Source organism: Panthera onca, chromosome C1 (assembly GCF_046562875.1).
Source record: "Panthera onca isolate mPanOnc1 chromosome C1, mPanOnc1 haplotype 2, whole genome shotgun sequence".
NCBI classification, from domain to species: Eukaryota; Metazoa; Chordata; class Mammalia; order Carnivora; family Felidae; genus Panthera; species Panthera onca.
In genome coordinates, this window is record NC_138346.1 from 200,525,180 (window position 1) to 200,544,068 (window position 18,889).

An 18,889-nucleotide genomic window follows, 5' to 3' on the forward strand; every position below is an offset into this window, starting at 1 on the left:
TTCACCTTTGAGGTAACCGTGATGTAGTAGAAACAGCACAAGACTGGGAAGTCAGAAGACCAGAGAGTGAGTTCCAGGTTAGGAAAGTTATCTCCGCATTCTAGGCTTCAGTTAAACAGTGATCCTACACCAGAAACTAATAACAGCTGTTCTACCTGGGGAAGAAGATGTGTTGCTGGGACACAGAGGTTGGAAGGAGCAGACTTGTCACTTTATGTTCTTTTGAGTTTCAAACAGTGTACTATTTATATAACCTAGTTTTTAAAAACAGTGAAAATTTTTAATTAAAAATAAGGTAGTGGGGCACCTGGCTGGCTCAGTCAGAAGAGCATGAAACTCTTGATCTCAGGGTTGTGACTTTGAGCCCCATATGGGGTGTAGAGATTACTTCAATAAAATTAAAAAGAAACTAAAAAAATAAAAAATAAGAGAGCATTTTATAAACACAAAGTAATCCTATTTCTTTTTAAATACAATCTAGTTCTACTCAGTGGACAGTTCTCCAACAAACTGTATTACCAGAGCTCTAAACCCCAGTACTTTTGTCTAAGCTCCACAATGCTTAATCTTCCTCAACTTCACATGTTGATACGTTAGGACATCATAGTTTTTATTCAGCAAACATTTATTGAAAACCTACTTTGTGCCAATAATTATTGCCAAATTGTATTTGTAATGATTTTCTAGACATAGTCCTCACTCAGGACTGAAAGTTCTGTGAAGAATTTGACCTGAATGTGTTCCTGCCCCCCCAGGTCAGTGGTTCTCAACTTTAGGGGGCATAAGAATCACCTGGGGAGCTTGTTAAAAATGAAAATTCTAGGATTTCACTCCCAGAAATTCTGATTCAAGTAGGTCTGGGGTGGACCCAAGAATATGCATTTTTTAAAAACTTCCCCAGGGGATTCTGATGCAGGTGGACATCACAACATTGCCCTAGGTGGTGTCAGAGGAGTGAATCTCTCCGAGTTAGGCAGGGGGTGGCATTTTATGTCAGTAGTAGCACGGGTGTGGTGGAAAGAACCTTGGATTCAAGTTAGAAGGCTGAGGCTCTTTTTAGTTTCTTTCTATCACTGGTTCTGTGACCTTGGATCATTCACGTCGCCTCACTTTTAGAACATGAGGAGATTAACTTAGGTGACCACTTCTAATTCCTGTGTTTGGATGTACAAGTTTCTGTTTCAGTCATTCTGTTTTGATACCGTACTCTACCAGTATCTCTTTCATCTGCAAAAATTTGTTGGGTACATACCATGTAAGAGCACATGCTACATAGGACCAGACTAGAAGGGTACAAAGGAGGTGTAAGATACGGGTTGTGCCAGCAGAGGGCTACAGTGTAATAGAACTTACACTGTAGTCTAGCATAGGACGTAGACCTACCTGACAGTGTAAGGGAGCTTGTGTTTATTCCCCTGAGCTATTGTGTTAACTCCATGACTGTTGAGATAAGAGCATACCTGAAGGTTGGGATGGTTAAGGAAAATTCCGTGGACTGTGGGATATGAATTAGGCCTTGAAAGAAGTTGGACAGCAGGGGGGTGAGAGTGATCCTCCACACACAAGAGAGACTATGAGGTATTTCATCATCTGCCGTAATTTGTGGTCTTTTTACAATATGTCATGGTGGTGATAGCGCTTCTACTCCCTGGACTGAAATAGTGTGTGGTTTTATCTTTTAACAGGAGTGTGACCAGGTGCATGTGGAAGATGTGGCTTCTGATGACAATGGCCAAGACTTGAGGTGATAGAAACAGTGATGTCTTAAACATCAGAATGCCTGTACACAATCACTGTCTAGGTTCAGAGGAAAACAAAGATGAGTAAGACATGGCCCTAAAAGTTCTCACGGTCTGGTAGAGGAGACAGAGACAAACAGTTAACGATGGCAGTGTGCAGAGGTGACAGTAGAAAATGTGACGGAGCACAGCAAAGAAAGTAATTCTGGCGTCTGCGGGGAGCAGCTGGTTGCCAACATTGGAGCGGCCTTCTCAGTGCAGAATTTGAGTATGGCCTTGAATGGGGAGCAATGACAGGATGAGGAAAAAGCATTTCAAAGTAAAGGGTGCACTCATTTCTCTTTGGCTAGATTTTCAGTCAGGAGGAGTGTGCTTCCACACTGGTTAGTTTTAGATACAAATAAGCATCAGGAGTTTTACCAAGGAACCTAATTGTGGGGGTCTGCTGGTGTCAGGACTAACCCTATGGGAGGCGATCTTAAAATGTTCTATCAGGGAACACTAAACCAAGCGGGTCTCAGTGGCAAAATGCCTGCTCGGCCTCCTCATATCTCTCTTGGCTGCTGTCTCCTGGCCCAGCAGTCTTGGCTAAGAATAATCCAACAATTTATCTAGCTTATATTTGAAGACCTTAAGAAAAAAAGACCGTCCCATTTTTCATGTTCATTTGTTTTGGTGTTTGTCCCTTTTCAGTAGGCAAAAAGTTCTTTCCTGTGTCTCCTGTAAAATTGTTTCATCCATGAATTTTCAAACATAGAGCAGAGCTGGGCATGCCTCTCCCTGAGGGCCTAATCCTGTAGGGCTGAGAACGAGGTGAAGGTTCCACATCAAGAACAGCATCCAGTCACGCGTGTTGTGCTTGCACAGCCATGGAGCATACCGTTCCTGCCAGATTTCACTGGACTTTTTAGGAAAGAGCCTGGTCTGAAGCAGTTGTGATCCACCTAAACCCTGGTGGTTTTTTTTTCCTTTTATACACATGGCTAACCAGTACTTACCGAAATGTCTTGGCAACTTTATTTCCTTAGGTATAGAATCTTAACACCTATTGAACTCAGTTTTGACTTTCAGTTGAACCAGGTTGTCCCTAATTCTGTCCGTCATTTTGTCAATCTCTACTTAGGAAGTGTTCATCTCTCCCAGCCTGTTTCACTGTATTACTTAACTGTTGCTGTGTAACATGACCCCAAAACTAGTAACCTAAAGTTATAAACATTATCATCTCATAGTTTTTATAGGACAGGAACTTGAAAGTGACTTAGCTGGGTACTTTTGAATCAGGGTGTCTGAAACTAAAATCAAGACATTGGCTGGAGCTAAAATCAATCATCTGAAGGCTTGATTAGAACTGGAGGAGCTGCTCGCGACCTCTCACCTGCGGCTGGTAGTGGGAGACCCCTTTTCCTCACTATCTGTACGCCTCTCCATAGGGCAGTCTGAGTGTTCTCATGTGACAGCTGATGTCTTTCAGAGCAAGTGATCCAAGAGAGAGCAAGAGAAGCCTAGTCTCTGAGGTCTAACACCCTTGCTTCGACCACATCCTGTTTATATTTAAATGCAGTCCATACCTATAGAGAAAAGAATTAGAAAAGAGCAGTATTAAAGAATTTGAGGACATTTTAAAGTCACCACTATGACCCATGAACTTAATAAACCAGCTAACATCTCTGAAGAATATCTCCATTATATCTTGCAATTATTAGTATTTGGGGTTATTTCCTTCCATTATTTCTTCACGTGTTTCTCCACTTTCCATAGTTGCCATCATTTGTGTGTATGTCTGTGTGTGTGTACACAAAAATGTTATATTCCGGGGTTTTGGTGTTTTTTTTTTTTTCACTGTAAGATATGCTGTCATTCATGAAAAGACACTCTAAACCATGACCACCTCTAGGGGAAGTTGGTGCTTGAATGGTTCCTACCTCTTGTTCCCTCTCTCTCCTCCTTTCTTTGATAGCAGTAATAGGGGTGAGGGAGATGACTAATGGAAGATAGATTCTGACACACAGAGATTAAGGGAAAAGGTTCTTAAAGCCTTTAGACTTGATGTCAGATGCCAGGAATAGGACAGAGAATCCCAGGTGGCATTCAGCCAAAAACCTCAGACAATAGCAGTATTAATTTTCATCATCCTGTCTCTCTGCAGCAACTACAGTTTCTCAACAGATGGTTTCAGTGGATCAGGAGGCGGTGGCAGCCATGGTTCCTCTGTGGGTGTCCAAGGAGGTGTGGACTGGATGAGAAAACTGGCTTTCCGCTACCGAAAAGTGAGAGAAATCTACGATAAGCATAAAAGCAATGTGGGTGGTAAGTGTGGCATACGACCAGTCTGATACTCTGTTTCCTTCTGACTTCTTGCATTCTTTTCCAGACATCCCTTAGAACTCCCTAGCAACTGCCTAGGAATTGGGGCTGCAATAACATTTTAATTTTGTATTAAAAAAATTAAGGTTTGATTGAAACCCTTTGAAGAGGAAGCTTGACATTTCTCACGCACTTCTCTTAGCATTGCTTTGCAAAGTTCTCCTGTTTATTAGACAAATACCTTTTTAAAGGAAATGTGTTCCAGAGATTATGTTTGATGACTTGTTTTATTCTGGACTCACAACTATTGTCAGTACTAACTAATAGGTTGCCATATTTTTTGACTGATTTATCTAACCATCAGAACAAGTCAGGTAGAGGGGCTCCTGGGTGGCTCAGTCAGTTAAACAGCCAACTTTGGCTCAGGTCATGATCTCACCGTTCAGGAGTTTGAGTCCCACGTCGGGCTCTTTGCTGACAGCTCGGAGCTCTGGATTCTGTGTCTCCCTCTGTCAGGTAGAACTAGTGACTAGGTTTCTAGTGGATGGAAAACTAGGTCCAGAATTATAGTTGGCAGTGGCCAGGTGTTGGACCTTGGAAATCCTTTCTGCCCAGAAATACCTCAAATATCGGCTGTCACTATGCCTAAAATTCCATTATTTGTAATTAATTAATTAACCATAGGTTGTTCAAATTAGAAGAGACATTTCTCATTTTGCATTTTGCATTGAGAAATGTTTATTATGAGAGTACTGAGGGCAGCTTACCCATAGTCACAGGTGGAATCCAATCTCCTAACTCTTGGTCCAGTGCCCTTTACATTCATGCAGTTCCCACCCTCCCCCCCTTTTTTTTAAGTGTAAGAGATTTATCTATTTTTTTATTCTTTATTTTTATTTTTATTTTTTTTAACTAAGCTCTACACCCAATATGGGGCTTGAACTCACGACCCCAAGATCAAGAGTCGCATGCTTAATGACTGAGGCAGCCAGGCACCCTCATGCAGTTCCTTCTTTAGTGATGTACCCTTATAAGAAAAAAAAAATTAAACTGTGAACCATTACCCTCAAAGATCTGCATATAAACAAAATGTCGCATGAAGTTTCGGGGATTCCATGCACAGTCTAGTGGTATATTACCCCGGATCAAGAGAGTCCTCCTGCCACACCATGCTGCTTTACATTTTGGTGCAGAAAGTAAAAATAGGACTTCAAAGATAATTTGTTTCATTTCTTTTAGAGCCCTCCAGTACCAGATAAAAATCACAGGCATCTGGGCTTTGGGAATCTAATTTGCTTTTTTTAGATTCCCCTTCTTATGGCCTATTTTTTTATAATGATTCAGAGTTAGTACTTTTTATTTTGACACCTCCATCTTTTTGCTTTTACTCTCTGCAGATATTAGCCTTTCTTTTGTTAGTTTTCATATACAACCTAAGTATCTGATCCTTTTTTTGCCCAGTGAGTACCAGGACCTGGTTTTCTGAAGAAAGTGATATGATGCTCTGTGAGAATCCCCTGAGCCTACTCTGGGAAACATATTAAAACTATTGTCTACCTGTATTTTATAAAATAAGAATTAACAAAAGTGCCACATCATATTATTAGTTAAGAGTGTGACATACACACTTATGTGTGGGTCACATACTGGTTTTGTTGTTTTATCAGAGATGTTGAAAGTCCTGTAATTCTAGGCTTGCATTGTGAAACCATCAATCTGAAAACATATTATGCACAGTTCTCACAGAAATGCCTTCCATTTTTATGGAATATTTGTAGTAGAATATAGGATTTCTCTTTCTACCTTCATTATAAGAAAATACAGGGCCAGATTGATTATTTGAATATTGTAATTCAAGTGTCTGATAACATGCTCCCATCAGATCAGTTCTGTTTTGTTCTGTGTTTAATTGTCTGATGTTAAGCACTGTTTTAGTCTCTTCTTATCTGGAGTTGTTTCACAAGTAAGTATGTACAAATAAATGATGTTCATAGAGTTGGTTGTTGAACCTGGAATCTCAGGGCTGTGAAAGCACAGTCCCACGGGAGCAGTGCAAGGCAGTGCAAAGACTTCTGAAACCAAAACCACTGACCTGCTTTGTGATCTTAGGCAACCTCCTTTTCCTCCCCGGGCTTTGGTTTCTTTAGAGAGATTGGAAATGCTGCAGACACTCCCAACTATAACCTTCATTTTGCCCCCTTTGATTCTTGATATCACGTCTAAAGCAGTGCTCCTCAAAGGATGGTCCACCAGTCTGCAAATTATGTTATTGGGTGGTGGTAAAAGAGTGAGCTTGTGGCAGAATTTAATCACAGTGTTTCTTTCAGCTGATTTTGTTGTGGTGGTTGCCCCCCACCCCCCAGCAAAACATTCTGATAAAGTCAAAAAGACCTCTTAATTAAGTAGGCTACTTTAGGGTTTTACCAGGAAGAGAAACCTGTTAGCTCGGTAGAATATTTCAGTGACTCACAGTGTTTCTAAATTGAATTTAGAAGTTGCTTCCTCGGTGTCAGCAAGGATATGTTGTCAAATGATAAATGTGTCTGCTTTTATTCTGAAAGGCCTGCTCAGTCCCCAGAGAAAGGAAGCACTGCAGAGACTGAGAGCAGAAATTGAAGTTTTAACAGATTCCTGGTTAGGAACTGCATTAAAGTCCTTACTTCTCATCCAGTCCAGGTATGGTACTTCTTTTAGTTCTCACCCTCTCTAAGAAACACTCTTTACTACCCCAGTCCGTGATAGGCCACTCTCTAACATAGGTTTGGGCTCGTGGTAAGAGGAGTTTAAAGGATGCAGGAAAACATGTAGGGTAGGTAGGAGGTAAGGTCATTCTGCGTTAACAGCACACCTTCGAATTTTAAGAGAATATTTATACATGAAAGCCTTTTTCTTTCTCCTTACTTTTTTCTCACAGAATTAAAGCTCAGTGACCAATAATCTCCAGCCAGGAGATGGCCCAGTCACATCAAAGAATCCATGTAGGAGACACATCACATATTCTAGGTACAGGACACTCTGAAGAAATGTACCAAAACCCACTTAGGAAGGCAGGATTCAAAAAGAATATATTAAGCAGTTTAGGGATATTTCAGCTTGAAGCTCAGAATGGGAAATAAATACAGTCAAATACAGTCTGCACTAATACCCTATTGCTCCCTCCCTCAAAGCAGGAATTCCAGATCTACAACTTAGTAGAGCAAACAGTAAAACTGACACTGAAGGGTGGGTATTCCTGAAGGTAAAGTACATGTGAAATTAACAAGTATTCTGGAATTGGTGCTGCTTTTGTGTAAAAGGCAAAGAGGACTTAAGTCATATCTTATTAAGGGCTGAGTTGCATTCAGATGAAATAGCACTGTGACTATAAGCCTTTTTGCTGGTTTCCTAGCGTGTAGGGTCAGTGACATGGATTGGTGGTTTATTTGCTAACGAGTGCAGTGAGCTAGAATGGTTAGAAGGGAAATGAAGCAAGAATCAAGTTGCTACTCTGTGCCCACTATATATATATAGAATCACTGTCCTTTAATATAGGAAATAAATAAACCTGAGATAATTAGACCAGTAACTGAACATGGCCCTGAACAAATATCAGGCCCTTTGAGGTTAGTTTTTACTAATTAGTTCCCAAAGAGAAGGCCCGTTCAAATTCTTGCTCCCAGGTTAGTTTGGTTTCACCTTTTTCTTTTTATTTTTTCTCCCTTCTAGAAAGAATTGTGTGAATGTTCTGATCACTACAACCCAGCTGGTTCCAGCTCTGGCCAAAGTTCTCCTATATGGGCTAGGAGAAATATTTCCTATTGAGAACATCTATAGTGCTACCAAAATTGGTATGGTTCCTATTTTGTTTCTTGTCACTTGCTTTACATAATACTACCTACTTATGATGCACTTAATTATTTACTAACCCCTTAATTAGGCATTTTAGAGAGAGAGAGAGATAGATCTGTAACCCTCCCAGCAGTCTTCCTAATACTAGTGATGGGCCAGTTCAGGCTTAACAGCTGTATAAGCTTGCTCAAGCCTTCATAGCTAGTAAGTTGCATAAACAGGATTCAAATCCAGGTTTGTGGAACTTAAAATTTATCATGTTCTTTCCTTTTATAATAATTGGAAGAACATATAGTTAGCTTAGAAATCTACCTTTTTTTGTGAGAGGGGGAGAGAGCACATGAGTGCATGCTGCCATGGAGGGTAGAAGGGGCAGAGGGGGAGGGAGGGAGGGAGGGAGGGAGGAAGGGAGAGAGAAAGAGAGAGAGAGAGAGAGAGAGAGAGAGAATGAGAATATCTTAAGTAGGCTCCATGCCCAGTGTAGAACCTGATGCGGGGCTCATCTCACTGAGATGACCTGAGCCGAAATCAAGAGTCAGATGCTCAACTGACTGAGCCATCCAGGTGCCCCTACAAGTCTCCTTTGCCTCATTCCAAGTTTCTTTTTCTTTTTCACAGAGAGAGTGCTGCAGTAGAGTATAATAGAAAAAGCACTAGATTAAAAATCAAAGGCTAAGCTGCATACTTAAAAATGGTTAAATCTCTCACACCCATTAGGATGGCTGCTGTCAAAAAAAGAAAAATAAGGGAGCCCATGTGGTTCAGTCGGTTGAGTGTCCAACTCTTGATTTTGGCTCAGGTCATAATCTCATGGTTTGCGGGGTTGAGCCCCACATTGGGCTCCACTCTGACAGCACAGAGCCTGCTTGGGATTCTCTCTCTCCCTCTCTCCAGTGTCTCTCAAAATAATACACTTGAAAAGAAAAAAGAAAGAAAAGACAAATAAGGGTGCCTGGCTAGCTCAGTCAGTGGAGCACGTAACTCTTGATCTCGGGGTCGTGACTTCGAGCCCCACGTTGGGCATAGAGTTTACTTAAAAATAAAATTAAAAAGACAAAGAATAAGAAGTGTTGACAAAGATGTGGATAAATTGGAACCCTTCTGCCCTTTTGGTGGGAACATAAAATGTTGAAACTGCTATGGAAAACCATACAGCAGTTCCTCAAAAAAATTAAAGATAGAACTATCATATGATCAGCAATCCCACTTCTGGGTATATATCCAAAATGATTGAATGCAGGTTCTCAAAAAAATATTTGCACACCTGTGTTCATGGTAGCCAAGAGATGGAAGCAGCTCAGATGTCCATCAAATGATTGGCTCGACAAGATGTGGTGTATACGTACAGTGGGGTTTTATTCAGTCATAAAAGGGAAGAAACTCTTGTCACATACAGCCACACGTATCAGCCTTGAAGGCACTCTGCTAATGGGGTAAGCCAGTCACAGAAAGACAAATACTTCTTAGAGTAGTCAGATTCATAGAAATAGAAAGTAGAATGGTGATTAACAGGGGCTTGGAGGGGAGGGAAATGGGGAATTGGCTGTTGAATGGGTATAGAATTTCAGCTTTGCACCATGAAAATTTCTAGAGATATATGTTACACAACAATGTGAGTATACTTTACTGAAGTGTACATTTAGAAATGGTGAAGATGGCAAATTTTCTGTTACGTGTTTCTTACCACAGTTTTTTGAAAAGGAAAAAAATAGTAATAAGGACTAGAATTCAAGTCCTATCTCTCCCAGTTACTAGTTCTTACCTTAGGCAAATTACTTTATCTCCTGAGCCTCAGTTTTCTTATATAAAATGAGAAACCTCCAGATAGGTTGTGAAATCAAATGAGACTATATGAAGGTACTTTTTAACCCCTAAAAATGTATTCAGTACCAAATATGTGAGACAGTGGGTACTCAGTAAACATCTGCTGAATTAATTAATTGGTGCCAGGTTTATACAAGACCAACTTGTTCTATTAAGAAGGCAGCAGAGGGGCACCTGGGTGGCTCAGTGGGTTAAGTGTCTGACTTCGGCTCAGGTCATGATCTCACAGTTTGTGGGTTCGAGCTCCGCATCAGTCTGCGTGCTGACCGCTTGCTCAGAGCCTGGAGCCTGCTTCAGGTTCGGTGTCTCTTTCTCTCTCTGCCCCTCCCCCGCTCACGCTTTGTCTCACTCTGTTTCTCAAAAATAAATAAATGTAAAAAAATATATTTTTAAATAAAAAAAAAGGCAGCAGAATCTCACTCTGCTTCTTGTGTGCTACACATGGTCAGGGAAAGAGGAACATGACAACCCTCTCCTCGCCTGTTCAGACTTCCTGCTTACAGCTTCTACTTCCACATTGTACCATTGTACTTCCTGGAGTTTGAAGCTGAGCTGTGGTTATTCATTTTTTTAATCTACTACATGCCTACTGATCAGCTTTCTCCATAAAAAGTAGGTCTGATTTTTTTTTTCTTTTTGTATCCCAGGACCTGTGGAGGTTATAAGCCCACCAAGCCCTTTTGACATTTATTTTTGTTCCTTCATTCACCAAATATTTCTTGGTCACCTTTATATGCAAGGCATTTTGCTAGGCGTTGGGGATACAACAGTGATCCAAAAAGACAAAAATCCTTGCCCCTAGTGGGAAGAAATGGTCGGTCAGTAAATAAGTTAGTAAGTAACCTACATATGTCATATGGTCATAAGTACTATGGCTGACAATCAGGAAAAGAAAGTCATGTTTCTTTTTTTTAATTTTTAATTTTTTTTTTATTTTTTTTAATGTTTTATTTTTGAGAGAGAGAGACAGAGTATGAGCGGGGGAGGGACAGAGAGAGAGGGAAACACAGAATCAGAAGCAGGCTCCAGGCTCCGAGCTATCAGCACAAGGCCCAATGCAGGGCTCGAACCCATGAACCATCAGATCATGACCTGAGCCGAAGTCAGACGCTTAACTGACTGAGCCACCCAGGCGCCCCTATTTTTTTTATTTTTGAGTGAGAGAGAGAGCGAGAGCACGCGTGGGGGAGGAGCAGAGAGAGAGAGAGGGAAACAAAGAATCCAAAGCAGGTTCCAGGCTCCAGTCAGATGTTCCTGATGGATCAAATAAGGTTGCTTTTAGCTACATGGAGGAGGTCATTAATAATCTTGACGTGCAGTTTGAGCAAAATGATGGGGGTGAAATCCTAATTGGAATGGACTTAAGAGAGAATGGGAAGAGCTGGAGAAGTCAACCATATGACAACACTTTAGATCAATTGTAAAGAATAACAAAGAAATGAGGCAGTAATTGGAGAAGTATATGGGTTCAAGAAGATTTTCGAACATAAGAGAAATTCTACCAAGTTGATATGCAGGTGGAAATGATTCACACATGAGGAAGGACAATAGCGATGCCTCCTGTGTGTCAGGTATTGCCAAGGTGCTAGGAATACAACAGTTACAAAATCCTCTGTACTCATGGAACTTATCTTCACTTGCTGGTGCTAATTGCGTTATCTACCCATATGAAAAGAAAAGCAGAATTATATTCCTTCTTTATGCTATTTGAAAAAATAAATCCCAAATGGATTAAAAAAAAAAAAAACATGGTAAGCAGAAGTTTAACTTTTAGAAGAAAATACAGAAGAGTAGAAAAGGATCTCATTTAAAAGACCCCAAAATTAGGGGTGCCTGGGTGGCTCCATGGCTTGAGCACTGACTCTTGGTTTCAGCTCAGTGATGATCTCACAGTTAGTGAGTTCAAGCCCCACATAGGGCTCCATGCTGATGGTGCCAAGCCTGCTTGGGATTCTCTCTCTCTGCCCCTCCCCTGCTCGCTGTCTCTCTCTCTTTCTCTCTCTTTCAAAATAAATAAACTTAAAAAAAAAATAGACCCCAAAAATAGTTCTAAAAAACAAAAAATTATTGTTTTGATTAGATGAAGCTTTTAATTTTATATCCAGTGAAAGATAGTATAAAGTGACAAAACAAACCAGACTGGGAAAAGATATTTGCAACCCTTTTACTTGTTAATTGGTATACAAAATCTATAAAGAACTATAAATCATTAAGCAACAAACAACATACTAGAAAAGTGGACAGAAACCTTGGAACAGCCAGTTTGCAGAAAAGGAAAATCAGGTTGCCAGTAAGCATATGAAGAGTTCCTTAACCTCACCAATTAAGGATATTCAGATTAAAGAAATGCAAATTAAAATCTGATACATTTCCTGTTCATCAGATTGATAGAGACTTAGTCTAACAGTGCCCAATTTTGTCAAGAAAATGGAAACACTCTATCTGTGGGATTGAAAATGGATATAGCCCTTCTTGGAGAACAGTTTGTCAATGTCTTGTAAAGTTGGAGATGTGCATAACCCTGTGATCAAGCAACTCCACTTTTATAAATTTTTTTTAACATTTATTTATTTTTTGAGAGAGAGCATGAGTGGGGAAGGGGCAGAGAGAGAAGGAGACACAGAATCTGAAGCAGGTTCCAGGCTCTGAACTGTCAGCACAGAGCCCAATGTGAGGCCTAAACTCACAAACCGTGAGATCATGACTTGAGCCGAAGTTATCATGAGATCGTGACCTGAGACGCTTAACCAACTGAGCCACCCACGCACCCCTAAGCAACTCCACTTTTAGATAGATACACTTTAGTACAGGGGTCTGCAGACTCTAACTCATGTGCCAGATTCTGCCCAATGCCTGTTTCTATAAAGTTGTATTGAAACATAGCAATGTCGGATCATTTCAATAGCTGCTTTCACTCTACAGTAGCAGAATTCAGTTGTTGCAACAGAGGTCATATGACCTGCAAAGCCTGAACTATTTACTACCTGACTCTATACAGGTAGTTTGCCAACCCCTGCCCTTAAGTAATTCCCACATCCACAAGGAGACATGTGTGAGAATGGTTTTTTTTTGATGCCACATTGTTCATAATAGAAACTAATTAGAGACAGCCTATCTGTGAACCTGTCCATGAAAAGAAAATGGATAAATAGATATATCCAAACAATGGAATGCTATATGGCAGTTAAAAGCGAATGAACTAACCTACATACATCTGCAAGGATTAATATGAAAAACAATGTTCAACACAAAAAACACATTGCAGATAGGTAAGTACAGCATGTATCGTTTATCTAGAGGTCAAAAATGTTCACAGCCATATGCCATACATTGTTAATGGATACATATGCAGAAAGGAAGGGTCATCAGGGGGGGATACACAGGAAACTTCAAAAAAAAAATCTAATATCTCATTATTCTTATTTTTTTATCTAAAGCAAAGATAAAGTGTTTAAGATTTGACAAAAGTGGGTTGGTGGAAGGTATACAGGAATTTATTTTATTCTTTTTTGAGTGTGTATGTTGATTTCATTTACAATAGATTAGGGGAAATCCAGCCCCCCTTCATATTTTGCTCTTGCTGCCACTGTTTCACTATGCATTTCATAAGAACCCAGAGCACTCGCTAAAGCCTTTCATACTTGAAAGGTAGATCTTCTGCAGTGCTTTTTATACTGAGTCCTGACACCCATTGAGTGGGAATGATTGTATTCCCTTTGACAGTACATGTGCTTATTTGGTAATTTTTCTCAATCTCATTTCACCCAGAGCTGATTTACGAAGCTATAGGGGTACCTGGTGCCTTGGTAACCACAGTGAGAGGCTTAAGGCTTTCCTTGACAGAACTGTGAAATGGGGAGCAAGGAGACGAAATATTTGTTTCCTTCCTCTGAAATGATTTCAGAGCTTTGGTTCTGTTAATTGCCACTCTGTTATCTTGGACATTAACAAGACTTCTCAAAATCATCTCTGAAAATGTCATGAGTGTTTTTGATAGGGGAAGCCCAGAAACCTAATATTCTCCAAAGGCTTGTTTAAAGTCTTGCAGTTGTTTGACTTTTGGTAACCTGAGTGGCCATTGCCCATACCCTCCTGAATGGAAAGCTCATCTCCAGAATTTTTTTGAGAGAGTAAAATGGAGGAGGTATATTTACCAACGGTATTGGGAGTCATTTTTTCATGTAGCTACTTCTTTGAGCTGTTAATAACTCTCTCCATCTTTTAATCCTTTTAGAGGAGACATTCCTAAATGTATTTCATCCTTGATCATTACATGCCAGAACAATGAAAACATCTCTTGTGTCCTTGTCCTCTAAATAGGAGACATTTCCTTTGTTGGGTCTTGGGAAAAAAGTCTAAAATCTGATTTAAGGTTTTTTTCTATAGACAGATCATAAAGTAGACTGGGTCTGGCAGTGGTTGGCTTAGGTCATAAGGATGTAATATTTGGAATGGAATTAAGACAGCTCTTTGAACATAATAAAAATTTATTATTAGTGGAAATATTTAATATTTGAATCGGGGCTCAAAACATGGATTATAGTCATCTACTGAATAATTTATGAGATTAATATGCATTTACTCTGCAAACATTGAATTGCCTGATTCGAATGTCCACATCACAATGCTATTGCAGAGTGTTAGCACTGAAAGGGACCTGAGGGCACCTGAGCCAAGCTTTTTATCACAAGTGGGAGACTGAAGCCCAAAGTGGACTAGTGTTTGGTCCAGGTGACTAGTTCACCTGGTTTGAGGTGCCAGTTGGGCTAGAGATTTCAAAGACTTGCAGTTGCTTAGATGTGCCAAGCAGGACTTCTGAGTAAAGGTGTATAGGTTTTCTTGTCAATTACGATCTAGTCTTCTCCAGTTCATGTATTTATATACTTATTGCAACAATTTTCCAGCAGATGGCAGTCAAGTGCCTTGAGGAAGAGGCACTTTTTTCTTCCTCACTCAGGAACCTTGGTGCTAAGTCGCTGGTCTGGTAAGAAGAAAGGATGAGGTTAATGGAGCAGGATGAAGAAGAAAGCAGAGTTAGGACTTTGCCTAACAGAAACAGGGAAATAAAGTCTAAGATGGTGAAAAGAGCAAGGGAGATAATTGCCTTTTGGTTTACTTATGCAACTAAAGTATCTTTCCTATACCAGTATCATCTGTGCATCTTTCTGGTGTGTTTCACATGGGATTTGAATTTTGATACATTGCCAGTGTTTTTCAACTGTCTGCATGGATTTAAATCACCCTTTCCCAAGGTCAATTTCAGAGATACACTATCTCAGTTGCTTACAGTTACAGCATATAATAGGATATTCTGGATGTGACAGATTTACTGCCATATTCATTGGCACTCTGGGGCTCTACCCCACTAAAAGACATAAGACCCATGCCTAGGACTGTGTCTGGAAAATGAAGAATGGGAGGAAAATGGCCGTTAGCCCATTTCTTGTTACAAACAAATCAGGACTTATGCTTCCACTTTTTTTTTTTTTTTTTTTTTTCCTATACTAAAACAGTTTCCCTCCAAAATCATCCTTTCATCATGGCATAATAGCCAGAACCTAGACTTGGAACCAGGAGTCCAAAGTGTAGCTACTAGCTTGTTTGTGATCTAGAACAAGTTTCTAATCTTTTCAGTCTCATTTTCATCTGTAAATATGAAATGGTAGTTATCTCACTGGATTATTTTGAGAATTCATTAAAGGAGTTCCCTTGAAAGCTGCTTTGTAAGCTATAAAGTACAGGAGATAGGGAGAAGAGAAGTGGTATCCCAGCTGTCACACTTTTTAGGCTCCTTTGCTTCCCATTTATAAAAATTCCCCACACTAAGATCTTAGGGGCTTTACCCTAAATATGAAGATTAAAATAAGAACCTAGAAAGCACAATGCCTAGAAAGCCTGATGTCTTCATTGTTGTCTAAATAGCCCAATTTCCCATTCTTTGGGTAGCGGGCCTGCTGGATCTCTAGCTGTCACACTTACTCCCCACCAAACTACCCACATGGGCTGCTACTTGTTCTGTCCAAGCATAGGCAGGTGAACCAGCAGCAGCCCTTCTCTTTGGTGTTGAAAAAAGGTAGGGAGAATGTCCTAATGGGAAATTTCTTTTTCTCATCAGGTAAGGAGAGCTGCTTCGAGAGAATCGTGTCTAGGTTTGGAAAGAAAGTCACGTATGTAGTGATTGGAGATGGGCGAGACGAAGAAATTGCAGCCAAACAGGTAAAGAGAACAGTGCGTGTGGGAATGCATGAAGCAATTAGAAAGATGGTAAAAGTCAGAAATCTTAGCAATCTGCTGTGTCTTTAATGTTTTCCCTTCTCTTTCTCTCCCGTTTTTCTTCAAAGAGGTTCGTTTGTTTCCCCAAATAGAGCTTTCCCTATAAGTTGTTAGATCCTTCTTATCCCCCTTCTGTTTGCCACTCAAATTTTAAAATCTTTGAGCCCTGCTGTAGGGACCCCCATCTTCCATCTTCATCTTAGAGGGCAGCGCCTTCCCAAGACTATGAGACTTCACTACAAAAAGGGGCGCCTGGGTGGCTCAGTCAGCTGAGCATCTGACTCTTGATTTCGGCTCAGGTCACGATCCCAGGGTCGTGGGATTGAGCCCCTCTCAGAGGGATTCTCTTTCTCTCTCCCCCTCTCCCTCTGCCCCTCCCTCCCACTCATGCTTGCGCTCTCTCTCTCTCTCAAAAAAAAAAGCAAATCACTCTGACTTTTCCAGGCTTTAGATCTTCAAAAAGCCAGTACAATCAAGTAGAAATTTAGATAAAATCCTTTCTGCTTCCAAGCCCAGGAAGGATTCTTCTGACATTAACCTCCTCACTATGCAGGTCCCAACTCCAGGTCACCTCATCTTAATACAGGAAACAGTAGATGAAAGAGTCTTGGCTCTGTAATCTAACAGTAGATTGGTTCAGATCTCATCTGTTTATTTAGCTGTGTGACTTTGGACAGTTTACTTATCCTCCTCTGCATTTATTAAATGGATCTGCAGAAGTTCTTTTCCTCTACCCTAGTTTCTTTCCAGCAACTCTGTTTCTTAGACTTGGAGGTGGTAGGTTGCCAACTAGGACCAGCTGTCCTGATTTCTTTACCCAGTTAATGTAAAAACTTCCACTATTAATAAACTGTGTGATTGGTAATCTGGTGGCATGATTACCTCATAATGTTTTCATTTACCATTTTATGTAGCATTTCTTTCTTTTTCTTTTTCTTTTTTTCTCATGTGTTATCTCTGAGGCTTTGATTCTAAAGTACTTGTTGCCCTCTGGGAAAGACACTAGAAACTAGTAGATGGAGGCATCAGTGCTTCTTGGTTTGAAGAAGGGAGTGGGGGAGATAAAGAACAACTTCAGTCGTTAGCAGAGTTGGTGCCTCTAAGCTGATGCCTGTAATCATCTACCATTGAGGGGCACCTGGGTGGCTCAGTTGGTTAAGCACCTGACTCTTGATTTCTGCTCAGGTTATGATCTCACAGTTTGTGAGTTTGAGCCCCATGTCAGGCTCTGCGCTGACAGTGCGGAGCCTGCTTGGGATTCTCTCTACCCCTCCCCTGCAAGCGCGCTCTCTGTCTGTCTCAAAATAAATGAATGAACTTAAAAATAAATAAGTAAACAATTAAAACAAAAAAGAATATTAACTGCAGAAGCCAAAGTGATGTCCAACTGGCTTCTTTAAAAAAAAAAAATCATCTATTATTGATATACCCATTGGAAAATGCCTTTAGAGTTCCATCCAGTTCAACCTCTACCCTGTGAGGGACCTTTTCTGCAGCCACTTTGACAGAAGACATTCTGATTCTTGCTTGAATAAACCCAAGAATGGGGAGTCCGCTTCCTAGGTGTCCTGTTCTACCATGGGGCCACCCAAGCTGTTAGGATGTTCCTCCTTCCACAGAACTAAAACTCATGTCTCTAACTTTCACATCCTGGTCCTAGTCCTGAGCACAGCATAACACGTCTGTTTCCTCTTCTGCATATTAAAAGCCCTTTAAATATTATATGTGAGCAGCATGCTTGAAAAAACCCTGAGCTGCATGCCAAAATAACTGTTGTAGGACTACAGTGTTCCAGGTAATTTGCCACCAATTTGAGCAAAACAGTCAGTAGAGCTAATCCCCTTCAGCTTCATAGAACATGGTTTCCAACACTTGGATTTTTCAGATCCCTTCTTTAAAATGTGGCTTCCAGGAAAAAAAAAATTTTTTTAGTTTAATTTTTTTTTTTTTAATTTGTATCCAAGTTAGTTAGCATATAGGGCAACAGTGATTTCAGGAGTAGGTTCCTTAATGCCCCTTACCCATTTAGCTCCTCCCCTCTCCCACAACCCCTCCAGTAACCCTCTGTTTGTTCTCCATATTTAGGAGTGTCTTGTTTTGTCCCCCTCCCTGTTTTTATATTATTTTTGCTTCCCTTCCCTTATGTTCATCTGTTTTGTATCTTAAAGTCCTCATATGAGTGAAGTCATATGATATTTGTCTTCTCTAGTTTTGACTGCTGAGTAATACTCCATTGTGTGTGTGTGTGTGTGTATGTGTGTGTATATATATACATATACATATATATATATATATATATATATACACATATACATACATATACATATATATATATATATATATATATATATATATATATATATACACACATCTTCTTTATCCATTCATCCATCAATGGACATTTGGGCTCTTTCCATACTTTGGCTATTGTTGATAGTGCTGCTATAAACATGGGGGTGCATGTGCCCCTTTGAAACAGCACACCCGTATCCCTTGGATAAATACCTAGTAGTGCAATTGCTGGGTTGTAGGGTAGTTCTATTTTTAGTTTTTTGAGGAACCTCCATACTGTTTTCCAGAGTGTCTGCACCAGTTTGCATTCCCACCAGTAGTGCAAAAGAGATACTCTTTCTCCGCATCCTTGCAAACATCTCTTGTTGCCTGAGCTGTTCGTGTTAGCCATTCTGTTTTGAGGTGGTATCTCACTGTGGTTTTGATTTGTATTTCCCTGATGATGAGTGATGTTGAGCATTTTTTCATGTGTCGGTTGGCTATCTGGATGTCTTCTTTGGAGAAGTGTCTATTCATGTCTTTTGCCCATTTCTTCTTCTGGATTATTTGTTTTTTGGGTGTTGACTTTGATAAGTTCTTTATAGATTTTGATAGTAACCCTTTATCTGATATGTCGTTTGCAAATATCT

General features: G+C 40.2%; 1 protein-coding gene across 2 annotated transcripts in view; it reads left to right on the plus strand.

The window, feature by feature from the left end:
• EYA3 (EYA transcriptional coactivator and phosphatase 3) overlaps positions 1-18,889 on the plus strand; it is a 95,989-nt gene that overhangs the window by 72,897 nt on the left and 4,203 nt on the right. For both annotated transcript variants that reach the window (XM_060624731.3, XM_060624732.3), the window contains 5 exons: positions 1,686-1,744; positions 3,886-4,046; positions 6,605-6,719; positions 7,749-7,870; positions 15,811-15,911. In XM_060624731.3, coding sequence (XP_060480714.1) covers positions 1,686-1,744; positions 3,886-4,046; positions 6,605-6,719; positions 7,749-7,870; positions 15,811-15,911 — 558 coding nt within the window. The remainder of the gene's footprint in view (positions 1-1,685; positions 1,745-3,885; positions 4,047-6,604; positions 6,720-7,748; positions 7,871-15,810; positions 15,912-18,889) is intronic.